The sequence below is a fragment of the Capra hircus genome, chromosome 22, assembly GCF_001704415.2.
Source record: "Capra hircus breed San Clemente chromosome 22, ASM170441v1, whole genome shotgun sequence".
NCBI lineage: Eukaryota > Metazoa > Chordata > Mammalia > Artiodactyla > Bovidae > Capra > Capra hircus.
In genome coordinates, this window is record NC_030829.1 from 51412350 (window position 1) to 51426204 (window position 13855).

At 49.4% G+C, this 13855-nt stretch overlaps 1 protein-coding gene across 5 annotated transcripts in view; it reads left to right on the plus strand.

Moving 5' to 3' along the window:
* The window catches only part of PFKFB4 (6-phosphofructo-2-kinase/fructose-2,6-biphosphatase 4), a 39180-nt gene extending 26805 nt beyond the window's left edge, over positions 1 to 12375 (plus strand). For all 5 annotated transcript variants that reach the window (XM_018067018.1, XM_018067019.1, XM_005695991.3 and 2 more), the window contains exons 10-14: positions 6775 to 6879; positions 8315 to 8444; positions 8548 to 8610; positions 9719 to 9783; positions 10428 to 12375. In XM_018067018.1, the coding sequence (XP_017922507.1) occupies positions 6775 to 6879; positions 8315 to 8444; positions 8548 to 8610; positions 9719 to 9783; positions 10428 to 10487 (423 nt within the window). In that variant the 3' untranslated portion in view covers positions 10488 to 12375. The remainder of the gene's footprint in view (positions 1 to 6774; positions 6880 to 8314; positions 8445 to 8547; positions 8611 to 9718; positions 9784 to 10427) is intronic.

Consider the following 13855-nt stretch of genomic DNA (forward strand, 5'->3'; position numbering starts at 1 on the left):
TTATGAAAAGATTTATATATACCATTTTGCAAAGATAATGGGCAGGATATAGAAGCCTTCAAACAACAGGGACCATTGCTTCCCTTGGGTAGAGGAGAGAGAAGATACAGGATCCTGGGGACAGGGAGCAGTGAGGAAAGGGCAGCCTGGTAGGATGGACCGTTGGTGAGGGCCTAGACTGCTGAAAGCAACTTCTATAAGAGGGAGTCAGAAATAACATCTCAGCTTGACTCCCCTCCGTCCTGTGACCTCCTGCCAACGTTCCCCATGGCCTAACCCAAAAAGAAATTAGTGGCCATGGGAGCCTTGTCAATGTGTCCACAGAGGTCAGTCTTCTGGGGCAGAGAGCAGGTAGAAAAGTCGAAAGATGTGGAGTGGCAAATGAGAGGAACCAGCAGAGCCTGCCTTCTGTTTGAGCATTTAAAAATGCTGTTCCATTGTCGTCTGGGTCACATTGTTTCTGGCAAGAAGTTTGCAGTCAGTCTCATCTTTGTTTTGTATACAATGTATCTTCTTTTACTCTATTGTCTGTTTATTATTGATTTTAAGTAATTGGATTATGATATGCTTTGGTATGTTTTACTTCATGTTTATCCTGCTGAAATTCATTAAGATTCTTGGATTTCTGGGTTTCTAAATAGGAAATTTGAAAAAAAAAAAAATTGAGCCATCATGTCTTCAAATACATTTTCTGCCACCCTGCCTCCTACTCTGGACTCCAACAACATGTATGTTAGACCACCTGGTATAGTGTATACAACCTCTGGGATAATCACACAGGTCATCGAGCTTCTGTTCATTGTTTCCCAGTCTTTTGATTTTCCTGAACTTCCATTTGGGTACTTTCTATTGCTGTGTCTTCAGGTTCGCTTATCTTTACTTCTGTTTTTATTAAACTCATCCAGTGAACTTTACATTTTAGACTTCAGTTTTGTTCCTTTTTGTGTGTCTTCTATTTCTCTCCCTGTGATGTTCTGCTCTGCAGTCCAGGAAGTGCCTGTGTAGTAAGTTGCAGCAGCTATAGGCTCCTTGTGGCTCTTCTGGAGGATCATAGCCCTGCTCTGCCTGTTGTCTCAAGTCTACAAACAGTTGTTGCATGATTTTGTCTGTTTTCATTTTTTTTTAATTGTTCCTGTTGGACCCAGAGCAAATGTGGTACCAGTTACTCCGTTGTGGCTCAGCCTTCATTTTGGATAGTTACTGTCTACTATAAAATACTTTTTGCATGGATACTTTGACCAATTTGAATATTGTCATTCTGGTGTTCTTTTTCCTTTTATTTTTTGTAAAATACAAATAACATAAAACTTATCATCTTAACCACCTTTTTATTTTTTTTTTTTTTTGGTTGTGCCATTTGGCATGCCAAATCTTAGTTCCCTGACCAGGGATCAGACCTGTGCCCCATGCAGTGGAAGTCTTAACCACTGGACAACCTGGAAAGTCCCAATCACCATTTTATTTTATTTATTTATTTATTTTTTTCCAATCACCATTTTTAAACACACAGTGCAGTGGTATTAGGTACATTCATAATATTCAATCATTACCACTGTCCACCTCCAGAACTTTAAAAAATATATATTTATTTTATTTTTATTTAATTTGGCTGCACCAGTTCTCAGTTGCAGCATGTGGAATCTTTAGTCGTGGCATTTGGGATTTAGTTCTCTGACCAGGGCTTGAACCCAGGCCCCCTGCATTGGGAGCACAGAGTCCCAGCCCCTGGACCACCAAGAAAGTTCCTCCAGAACTCTTCACCTTGAAAAATGGAAACTCTGTACCCATTAAGCAGTAGCCCCCATTTTTCCTCCTCACTCAGCCTCTAACAGCTACCGTTCCCTTTTCTGTCTCTTTGATTCTGTGTGTATGGTTGTTCTAAGTGTGTCACATGAGTGGAATCAGATAGTATTTGTCTTTTTGTGACTGGCTTCTTTCACTTGTCATCGTGTCCTCAGGGTTCATCCATGTTGTAGCAAACATCAGGATCCCATTCTTCAGTTTGAATATGGTTCCGCTGTATGTGTATTGCACATTTTGCGTATCCATTTCATTTTATCTATGAACATTGGGGTTGTTTCCACCTTTTCACTATTGTGAATAGGGCTGCTAAGAACATGGGTGTGTAAATGTCCCTTTGAGACACTGCTTTCATTTCTTTTTGGTACATATGTAAAAGTGGAATTACTGGATCATATGGTAATTCTATTTTTATTTTGTTGGGGAACTGCTGTATTTTTTTTCACAGCAACTCCACCTTTATAGATTCCTACCATCAGTGCACAAGGGTTCTGATTTCTGCACATCTATGCCAACACTTGTTATTTTTCTGTTTTTTTGGACAGACAGTTCTGATGAGTATGAGGCGATATCTCATTTTGGTTTAAATTTGCCATCCTTGCTTTTCATCCATATGTTTTGGCTATACTTACTCCCTTTTATTATTTTTTAAAAATCTATTTTATTTTTGGCTGTGCTGTGTCTTTGTTGCTGTGCCAGCTTTCTCTAGGCTTCCCTTGTAGCTCAGTCAGTAAAGAATCTGCCTGCAGTGCAGGAGACTGTAGTGAGTGGGGGCTCCTCTTTGTTGCGATTCTCCAGCTTCTCTTTTCGGTGGCTTCTCTTGCTGCTGAGCACAGGCTCCGAGGTGCACAGACTGCAGTAGTTGCGGCACGTGGACTCAGTAGTTCTGGTTCCCAGGCTCTGGAGCACAGGCTCAATAGTTGTGGCGCCTTAGTTGCCGGTAGCTTAGTTGCTCTGCGGCATGTGTGATCATCTCAGATCAGAAACCAGACTTGTGTCTCTTGCATTAGCAGGCGGATTCTTTACCACTGAACCACCAGGGAAGCCCCACTCCTTTTTATTTTTAACCTCTTTATGTCATTTCTTTAGATGAAAGGACCATATCTTTGGTTTATTTTTTTGACCTGAGAACTTTTTTCATTTAGGAATCTAAACCCATTTATATTTATTATTACAATTGCTGTCTGTGTCCTTTTTTTACCCAATGGCTTGCAAATGTCTCTTCATTTTTTCCCCCCTGTATAAACATCATCTTTTCTGTGATTTGGAAGGCAAGCAATGTTTTTTATTATTCCAATGTTCATTACCTACAGCTTTTCAAAGACATTCTTAAGTAGAATTCTTATAAATAAAGGAATAACTGAAATATACTTATCCAAATTAGTAACAGGAAAACAATTCTTGACTCTATTGGGAATTATGAGAATGTATTATTTCTGTTTGTTTCCATCTGCTTTTTTTTTCTTCATTACGGTAATTGGGCAGAGTATAGCATCATGGTTTTATTTTTTTAAATCTGTTTAGCTCTTTTTTTTTTTTAATTGTTTTTAACATGTAGAGTATACATATGTGTGTGTGTGCTATGTCGCTTCAGTTTTGTCTGACTCTCTGTGTCCCTGTGGACTGTAGCCTGCCAGACTCCTCTTTCCATGGGATTCTTCAGGCAAGAATGCTGAAATGGGTTGTCTTCCCTTCTCCATGTTTTAGCTCTTTAGCGTTGATGAACTCTTTAGAAAGAGGAAGCAATTTTGGGGACCCAGTTTATAGGCTCTTTAATCCATTTTGTGGCTTTTCATCAGTTGTGGTTGGTGGAAGTTTTGGGAGGTTTCCAGCCCTGACTTCTTTCTCATGCAGCTAACGGCTCCCTGACTCAGGTGAGAGATCTGATATGTACCTTTCAGGGACATGAATGTGGCTGTAACACTTGGTGTTGCAGAGAAGCGTGGATTTTTCTTTTTTCTTTGGAGTTAATCTGATTATTTTCTTAGGTGCTCTGGATCCCCTTATCTATCTGTAGTTTGGAAACTAGTCTGCTGATAATATCTGTGACCTGTTAGTCATCTTTTCACGGCTGTTCAGTTGTTCACTTGCTCAGTCAGGTCCGACTCTTTGCGACCCCGTGGATTGCAGCACGGCAGGCTTCCCTGTCCTTCATCATCTCCCAGAGCTTACTCAAACTCATGTCCATTGCGTGGGTGATGCCATCCAACCATCTCATCCTCAGTCATTTCCTTCTCCTGCCTTCAATTTTTCCCAGCATCAGGGTCTTTTCTAATGATCCTACCTTCAGTCTTTCCCAGCATCAGGGTCTATTCTAATGAGTTGGCTGTTCACATCAGGTGGCCAATGTATTGGAACTTTAGTTTCTGCTTCGGTCCTTCTAATGCATATTCAGGATTGATTTCCTTTAGGATTGACTGGTTTGATCTCCTTGCAGTCCAAGGGATTCTCAAGCGTCTTCTCCAACACCGCAGTGCAAATTATCAATGCTTCCACGTTCAGCCTTCTATATGGTCCAACTCTCACACCCATACAGGACTACTGAAAAACCATAGCTTTGTCTAGACTGACCTTTGTCAGCAAAGTGATGTCTCTGGTTTTTAATATGCTGTCTAGGTTTGTCATAACTTTTCTTCCAAGGAGCAAGCGTCTTTCAGCTTCATGGCTGCAGTCACCATTTGCAGTGATTTTGAAGCCCAAGAAAATAAAGGCTGTCACTGTTTCCATTGTTTCCCCATCTATTTGTCATGAAGTGATGGGACCAGATGCCATGATCTTTGTTTTTTGCTTGTTGAGTGTTAAGTCAGCTTTTTCACTCTCCTCTTTCACCTTCATCAAGAGGCTCTTTAGTTCCTCTTTGGGGCCATGGCAATTAAAGCAGAATCCTACCAACTGAACCTCCAAGGAAATGCCTAAACATTCATATTTCTAGCAACATTCTGTTCACGATGATATATGTTTTCTCTAGGACAATAGAGGCTTCTCTACTGTCCTTCATTTCTTTCTGAGCCATCACCCTAATCATTTCTTTTGGCCACACCTGACTTGCAGGATCTTAGTTCCTTGATCAGAGATTGATCCCGGGCCCTCGGCAATGAGAACCGCCAGGGAATTCCTTCTAATAGTGCCCATCTTTTTACCAAATTTCTAGTAGCTGCCAACAATCCTTGACATTCCTTGGCTTATTGGTACATCCCTCTAGTCCCTGTCCCCCCATCATGTGGCCTTCTTCCTGTGTGTGTCTCCCTGTGTCTTCCCATGGCCTTCTTAAAAGGACACCAGTCATTGGACCTCATCTGCTTGATTATATCTGCAAAGACAATTTCCAAATAAGGTCACATTCGCAGTTCCCAGGGTCGAGGACTTTAGTGTGTCTTTTGGGAGAACACATTCATCTCACAATGTAGTTTTGTATCTTTGTAAGAATTTTCCTATTTGATCTAAGTTTTCTCATTTCTTGGCATTTTATTATTGTTCAGTCACTAAGTCATGTCCGATTCTTTGTGACCCCATGGACTGCAGCACGCCAGTCTCCTCTGTCCTCCACTGTATCCCGGAGTTTGCTCGAACTCATAGTCTTTTTTTGTCTCTATAAGCTTTTTAATAATATCCCTGTTTCATTCCTGGTTTAATAATTTGCACTATCTTTTTTCCTGTCATCCTAGTAAGAGTTTTCTCTTATCTTTTCGAAGAACTAACTGTTGATTTTGTTGCTTTTCTCTATTCTCTGTTTTCTATTTCATGAATTTCTGTTTGAATTTGTACTGTGTTCTCCTGCCTGCTTTGGGCTTAGTTTGCTATTTTTCCAGGATCTTAAGGTGGAAGATTTAGATTAGTGATATGAGATCTTTCTTTTTTGATATAGGCATTTACAGATATAAAATTTCCCCTTTATATTTCCTTTTTGATAGACGACTTTGCCCCAGGGCCTTGTCTAGGGGAAAAAACAAACACACACACACCATAAAACACCTGCTTTTTATTACGGGCATTTAATTGCTTCCTCTCTAGACATAGCCTGTGTGCTGGGTCTTGGCTTGAGCCTTGGAAGACTGACACCAGTCAGACCACACATTTTCCTGGGCTCTTTGGTTTTGTTTTAAAATGGCATTTGTACAGGATACTCTATGCTGCGCGTGTGTGTACAGCCTGAGTGACGCAAGTGAAATCTTTACTTTATACCTTGTGCAGTAGTCCGTCCTGTCAAGGCTATGGTTTTTCCAGTGGTCATGTCTGGATGTGAGAGTTGGACTGTGAAGAACGCTGAGCGCTGAAGAATTGATGCTTTTGAACTGTGGTGATGGAGAAGACTCTTGAGAGGCCCTTGGACTGCAAAGAGATGCAACCAGTCCATCCTAAAGGAAATCAGTCCTGGGTGTTCTTTGGAAGGAATTATGCTAAAGCTGAAACTCCAGTACTTTGGCCACCTCATGCAAAGAGTTGACTCATTGGAAAAGACTTTGATGCTGGGAGGGATTGGGGGCAGGAGGAGAAGGGGATGACAGAGGATGAGATGGCTGGATGGCATCACCGACTCAATGGACTTGAGTCTGAGTGAACTCTGGGAGTTGGTGATGGACAGGGAGGCCTGGCGTGCTGAGATTCATGGGGTCGCAAAGAGTCGGACACGACTGAGTGACTGAACTGAACTGAACTGACAGTAGTCCGTGTGTTGGTGTAGCATTTCTAGAGCGCAGAAAACCAAAGACGCTTTAGAAAAGACACCTAGTTAACATTTCTGTGTGTATTTTTATGGCAGAAACTGGCTGGCTGGGTGTATGATGGGTGGGTTGAAAAGACTCGTGACAGCTATTTCCAAGTGCAAGAGTGCCCCCTGCTTAGTGTTCCCAGAGGGCCTACTCTTCCCAGCTGGTTTCTAACCTCCAGGCCAGGAAGCCCCCGTAGCCCAGGAAACGCCCTTCCCCGACCCCCGGGCCTGGAGTGGGCGCTGTGATGACTGTGGTGTCTCCCTAGGGCGTCTGTGAGGAAATGACCTACGAGGAGATTCAGGACCATTATCCACTGGAGTTTGCCCTGCGAGACCAAGACAAGTACCGGTACCGGTACCCCAAGGGGGAGGTAGGTGGGATTTGGGGGCTTAGTCCCTGCCGCCTGCTGCCTGCCTGTGGCCCAGGGCCCTGAGGGGCTCTGCAGTGGCTGCGTGGGTAGCAGGAGGGGCCTGGCCTCAGAGGTTGGCCACCTGGGTGTGTGTGGTCTCCGTCACTTCCTGGCTGTGACCCAGGCAGCAGGCCCCGCCTTGGGTGGGGGATGGCGAGTGCTGCCCCCATCTTTGCTCTCCCTTCATGGGCTGACTCCATCCTCCCTGCTGCTCCAGACCACCCCCAGCCCTGAATCCAGACCTAGGGGTTCCCCTTCCCCACGAGTCGTGGCCACCACAAGTTACCTCCCCTGTAACCTCCCCTCAGACTGGCTCTTGCTGCAGCCCAGGTCTTGGGTAGAAACAGTGTCACCTGGGACTTGTGTGTCTTCCACTGCTCGGAGGTGACCTGGGGCAGTGGCCAAACAAAAGCACCTCCCACAGACACAGCTCTGTGTGTACACGCATCTGTATACCCATGCAGGAGCCCTGGGTGTACACGCATCTGCGTACTCATGCAGGAGCCTCTGGTCCGAATGCCGGGCTGTGCTGTTCTTGGGGACAGGACAGCTCTGGGTAGCATCAATGTTTCCCCACATCATTCTGTGAGGCAGAGCCCAAATTTAGAAGCACCCAGATAACAGTGGGGTGAAAAAGAAACAGAGTAGCTAACTGCTCAGAGGATAGGGCAGGGTAGGGGATGGGGAGGAACTGGTAGGGAAGATAGTTACCGAAAGAATCAATCTAGGATTTCCCTCAGAAACCCTGGGCACCCACACACATCAGGTTGGTGTTATTCCAGATCAAAGCATGAGCGCAAGGCAGCTCCAAGCTTGAGGCCTTTATTCCCCCCCACCAAAAAGACTGCTCACTCTGTGCAAACAGGGGTGAACCTCCAGCGCTGGGTCTCCTAGTGTAAAGCTCTGAACCTGCCAGGCCCCAAGGTTGGTCCATGGGCTCCCTCACAGCATCTGGGAGGTGTACTGGGCTGTAAGGGTTTTACCTGGGAGCTCAGGTGTGCTGACAGATTGCACTGTGGGAAGTTTGAGGGCTTTCTTTCCCCTGCCTCCAAGGCTCATTCTTTGCACATCATGTGCTGTGGGCAGCCAGGGAGCAGTCTTTTCCACCAATCATCAGTGGCCAGCATGTGAATTCCAGCAGCTGAGGGTTCAGTGAACGGCCCAGAGTAGGCAGGGAGGTGATCCCTTGGATGCAGCCTGAACCCCAGCCCTGCCCTCTTGATCCTACTGGGACCAGGCCCTGGGATTGGGGAGGTGATCCCTTTGTCAGACTGCCAGTCCTCCCCAACCTTCCAGAAGGGCGAGGCATTTCAGGAGAAGGTAGCCCCCTCCCCAGGTCGTGTCCATGCCTATGCCCGGAGCTGGGCTGAGGGACGCCTCCCGCTTGCCCTTACAGTCCTATGAGGACCTAGTCCAGCGACTTGAGCCTGTCATCATGGAGCTGGAGCGGCAAGAGAACGTGCTGGTCATCTGCCACCAGGCTGTGATGCGCTGCCTCCTGGCCTACTTCCTTGACAAGGCGGCAGGTGTGGATGCAAACCCCACTGGGGGAGGTGGGGTGTGTGAGAGATCGCGGGGGACTGTCACCTGGTCCTCCCCAGTGTCAGCCCTCCCTGCCTGTGTCCACAGAGCAGCTGCCCTACCTCAAGTGTCCGCTGCACACGGTCCTGAAGCTGACCCCCGTGGCTTACGGTAAGGGAGCTTCCCGCACGCTGACCTGGTGACCAGCATGGCTCTCTACGTGGTTCCTCGACTGTCTGCAAACCCCTCCCTTGAAAATTCTATTAGAAGCTCATTCCTCCTGCCGCCACCCCACCACCTTTCCCGTTTGCTTTTTGTTTCCTATATATCACAAATAATGCTTTTAATTATTTCGATTCTTATAGCACGGGCGTAACAGAAACTGCCAAGTCCGTGTTTTTGTTTAGTCACTAAGTCCTGTCTGACTCCTGTGATCCCATGGACTGTAGCCCACCAGGCTCTGCTGTCCATGGGATTTCCTAGGCAAGATCCAGTTTGCTATTTCTTTTCTCTTTGAAGGATAACACCCCAGTTTGCTTTTCAATTTTTTTGTTTTGATTTCTGTGGCCCCCTGGTGATCTTTTCCTTAACCATCACCCACCCACAGGAAGGCCTTTTCTACTGAATTTTCTAGAATCCCCCACAAAGCCCCATGGCACCTAGCACCTGAACCTTAGACTATGTGCCCCTGCCTTGGGCTCTGCCAGCGGAGGCTTCAGGCAGCTTCCTAACCTCCTCGGTCTTGACTTTTCCCCTTTAGCACTGGGAGAGGCACCCCCATACACGGTTGGGTCCTTGGGGCAATAATTGCAAAGCTCAGTGGTAGCCAATGTCATTATAATGTGTGTTAATCCCCTCATCCCCCTTTGCACTGAGCGCCTGGTACCATGGTGATTTGGCCTCATGTGTGCGACGGGGCTGGGTATGGTGGTTTGGAGGCCCTGAGGACTGTGCATGATGACCCCTCACTGAGCTCAGCTTGTTGCTCCTCGGACCGTCCTCAGCCCCCGAGGTAGGCTTCTTGTCCTCAGCATGGCGCTGCCTGGTGCCTGGGCTCCTCGCTGAGCCCGCGCTGGACAGTGGCATGGAGCCTTGGGCCTGACAAGGTGCCTCATCCTTCCCCAGGGGGCACCTAGAAATGCCTAAGGTGGGAGGTCTGGGGTGAGGCTGAGGCTGTGCTCGGTCCCCAGCACCCCAAGCTGCCTCCTGGGGGAAGCTTCTACCTGTGGCCCAGCTGCCTTTCAGGAGGGGAAATGGGTGTGCGTCTTCCCTTTGACAGGTTGTAAAGTGGAGTCCATATTCCTGAATGTGGCAGCCGTGAACACACACCGAGACAGGCCTCAGGTAGCAGTGGGGTCACTGCTGGGGTGGTGGGCATGTTCCTGGGGGTCCACACAGAGCCAGCGCCACGGCCAGGCCCAGCTGGGGGCCTCCTGAGTGAGCTTGAGTTCTCTGTTGGTTTTGGCGGGGGCGGTAGTGGTTTCAGGACATGCAGGGGGCCCGGGGCCCCAGCTCTCAAGGGACAGATCAGCTGCAGACCAAGAGATGCCTACAGGCTGCTGGGCCCATATCTGACATCTGCCCACTGACACAGCCAGGAGGAGGGCATCCCCAGGAGCTGGTCCCCTTCCTGCCCCCCTGATGAGGATATAATCCCCAGCTAGGTGTTTCTCCCCACCTGACCCAGACCTGAGGCAGGAGGAGGGGGTGGCCTCTTTCTGAGTAACCATTGACCTGCCTGCAAGGAGCAAGTGGTAACTGGAGGTGCCCTCCCCCTCCCACCTTTGTTCTGGTGTCTGTCCACCCACCATGTGCCAAGCGACTCTTAACCCCCGGCTCTTAGGGAAGGCTGGGCTGTAAGTCCTGTAGCTGGGGCTCCTCAGGGTGAGAATGTGAGTCCAGCAGCTGCAGTGATGAGCAGAGCAGACAGCAGTGTCTGTCTCTTCTTGGCACAGGGTCAGTGCTCTTGTGTGTCTATTTTTGTGCAGAATGTAGACATCTCTCGGCCTCCGGAGGAAGCCCTCGTCACGGTCCCAGCTCACCAGTGACCATATCTCATCTACTGTGACCCCCGGACCGGCGTTGATCCCTGTGGACAGCGGTCATTCCAGGCCCACTGGTCTGTGTGACAGTCACTGCCCAGAAAACGCCCTCAGAGCCATGATTGGCTGGTGGCACCCAGAAGCCCCGCCCCAGCCCACCTGTTTCCTTGTTGGCAGCCACAGGGCTGTATACGTGGTGTCTGACCTGCTGCTGAGCATTGCTCGCCTGATCGCGTCTGCCCCCTGGCTGGTGAGAGGGCTCCCACACCTGCTCCTTCTGTTCTCTCTCACCGGCTGGGGGGCCTTGTGAAGCACGAAACCCCAAAAATGTGAAATGGAAAGCACTTGCTGTGATGTTTTCAGCCACCGAGGCTGCGGCACCTGGGTGGACCTGGGGACCCTGCCAAGGTTCTGCTGCCCTCTCTGCAGCCACTTCTGGAGCCAGAGGCAAGATCTTCAGGGAATCCTGAGCTGCTTCTGCCCCAGTCAGCGGGAGTAAACCCTCTCTAGCCCACCCTGCCAGGAGCTGAAGAGCCTCTACCACGGCAGGCAGCCCCCTCCACGGGCTAGACCCTGGGGTCCGTGCGTCTGCATTGGCAGATGCTTGGGAAAGCAATATGTTCACTTCTGCATGTGGGGACCCCCAGAAACACACAGGGAGGGGGGCATTGGCGGTCACTCTTTCCCAATGATGCCTACACTGGAATACTTTGGGAGCCAGTGGCCAAGGCCACCCCTGCCCCCACTGCCCTCATGGTGCAACATGTAAGCTGGTGCAACACAGAAAGACATAAGGACAGAGCTGTTGTACGCATCCCCCTTCTCAGTGCTCGAGGGAGAGGCTGCCCTCTTCCGCTCCCAGCTGTGCCACCGGCTACCTCGACTGCTGCTGCCGGCGTCCACGCACGTGTATACACCGGTGGCCACACCTGCCTTTGCTGTGAAGGATTTGAAAAGCCTGTCCTGGCGTTCGTTGACTTCCACCTGGAGGATGAAGCCTGGGAAAGGCAGGAGCTGGAGTCAGCCCCTGGCCTGGGAGGATTTTCCCAGCCCTGTCATCACTTTTGATTCTTGTACTAAGGAGCCTGATGAAAACAATCTCGGGAAGCCTGCCGTCATGCCCCTGAATTCTCTGGGGCCCAGAGAGGTGAGCTGGGCAGTAGATTCCAGCTCCATTTTGTAGCTGGGAGAACAGACTAGCCAGCACCTTGTGAGGCTGGGTGAGAACGTGTGTGGATTTGTGGTTGGATGTGCTACTGTCCATGGGTGATGGTCCTGGGTGAAGTCAGGCCCCAGGATCCCATGACCCTGGCCTGGGTTGAGGACCTCAAGTGCCGCAGCAGCTCTGGCCAAACCCGGCTGGGAGATGCCCAGGACCAGGCTGTGGCCGGACGTTCCATCGGAGCCCCAAGCTCCTTAGACCTGGGGCCAGTGGGCCACACTGCTGCCTCTGGGACTCGGGGACTGCAGCCTTTGCTTCTGTGGCCGCCGGAGTCTTGGTGACTTCCGGCCATGCTTACTTGTTGCCCATAGTGGGTCCCTTTGGTCAGTGGCATGAGCATCTAGATGTCACCGCCTCTCCAGGACCTCAGGCTCACTGAGGTGAAACCAGCGAGGCCTCTTCTCTCTGTTCAGAGGGCCGCCAGGGCCAAATGTGTCACAGAACTGGGACGGGGCAGAGGGAGGTCTGGGATCCCAGCAGGGGCTCACCCCGAGCCGGCTCTCTGCCTGGGCAGCATCCACTGGCCGGGTGCCCACTTACAGCCGGGACGGTCCACGTGGTCCTGTTGCAGACGTTTTTCCTCCTCGTCCTGGAATGGAAGTTGTTGGAACTCAGCCACTCGTCACACTGTGTCCAACATTCTCTGCAATAAATACTTAAAAAAAAAAAAAAGAACACTCCTAATGTTGTGTCTTGTGCCCAGGTCTCCCTTGGTGAGGTATTCTTTCCAGCAGCTTACGGATCCCCATGCTGTGCTCTCTCCCAGAAAGTCTGGGTGGGACCCTTCGTCCAACTCCCACTGCCATGCCTACCCATCCCGGGAGCAGAAACTGTTCTGCCCTGGAATGAGTCCTGGGCAGGGCCTGAGTTTTCTCTGGGCCGACCCGGGTTGCTGGGCCCTCACCACTGGGTGAGAAACAGACATAGTGGGGATCTGGGGTCCCTATAAATGTGGATCCCTAATACCGGCATCCTTGGGGAGGGGTCAAGGATGGAGAGGGTACACAAGGCTGTGGATGGAGCGTGTTGGCTGGTTCTCTGGTATGCTTTGTTGCTTCTGGCCTGGGGAAGATGGTGACAAGGGGTACCCTTTCCTCTGCCTCAGAATTTTTCACCCTTGTGCCACCTTTCACCCTTTCCCATTTAGGTTATTACAGAGTGTTGAGAAGAGTTCCCTGTGAACTACAGCAGGTCCTCGTTATCTGTTTTATATAAGAAGTGAAGTCGCTCAGTCTGACTCTTTGTGACCCCATGGACTGTAGCCTATCAGGCTTCTCCGTCCATGGGATTTTCCAGGCAAGAGTGCTGGAGTGGATTGCCATTTCCTTCTCCAGGGGATCTGCCTGACCCAGGATTCCTGGGTCGATTTTATATATGGTGCATGTTAATCCCAAGTTTCTAATTTATCCTTCTCCGGAGACTCCAGTTCAATTCCTGGGTTGGGACTATCCGCTGGAGAAGGGATAGGCTACCCACTCCAGTATTCTTAGGCTTCCCTGTGGCTCAGCTGGTAAAGAATCCACCTGCAATGTGGGAGACCTGGGTTCAATCCCTGGGTTGGGAAGATCCCCTGGAGAAGGGCAAGGCTACTCACTCCAATATTGTGGCCTGGAGAATTCCATGGACTGTATAGTCTGTGAGTGGGATCCGGACACGACTGAGTGACTTTCATTTTATTTATTTATATGCCTTCTGCCCCGGGGCTGGGGTGTTGGCAGCTTGGTTCATCCAGGGACATGATAAATCTGGGTGTGGCTGGGTGCCCCCACGTGCCTCTCCTAGTGTGTCAGGGCAGAGGGTGCCTGTGTCACAACGGATGACGGGAACTAGGCTCAGAGTGATGTCAGCTATGACCGTCTTCCTGATATGTGAGGTTACTGTCCTCACCTTGTCCCTGGGCATAGAGTTCCTGGAGTGGATACCTGACCTCCTTGATACCTGACCTCCTTGAAGGGTTCCTAGCACTTTTTTTAAGTTTTTATTGAATTTCTTACAATATTGCTTTTGTTTTATTGTTTTGTTTTTTTTTTTGGCCTCAAGGTATGTGGGAATCTTAGCTCCTAGACCAGGGATCGAACCTGCATTTTCCAACATAGGGGGCGAAGTCTTACACTGGGCCACCAGGGAAGTCCCCTTCCTAGCACTTTTTGAA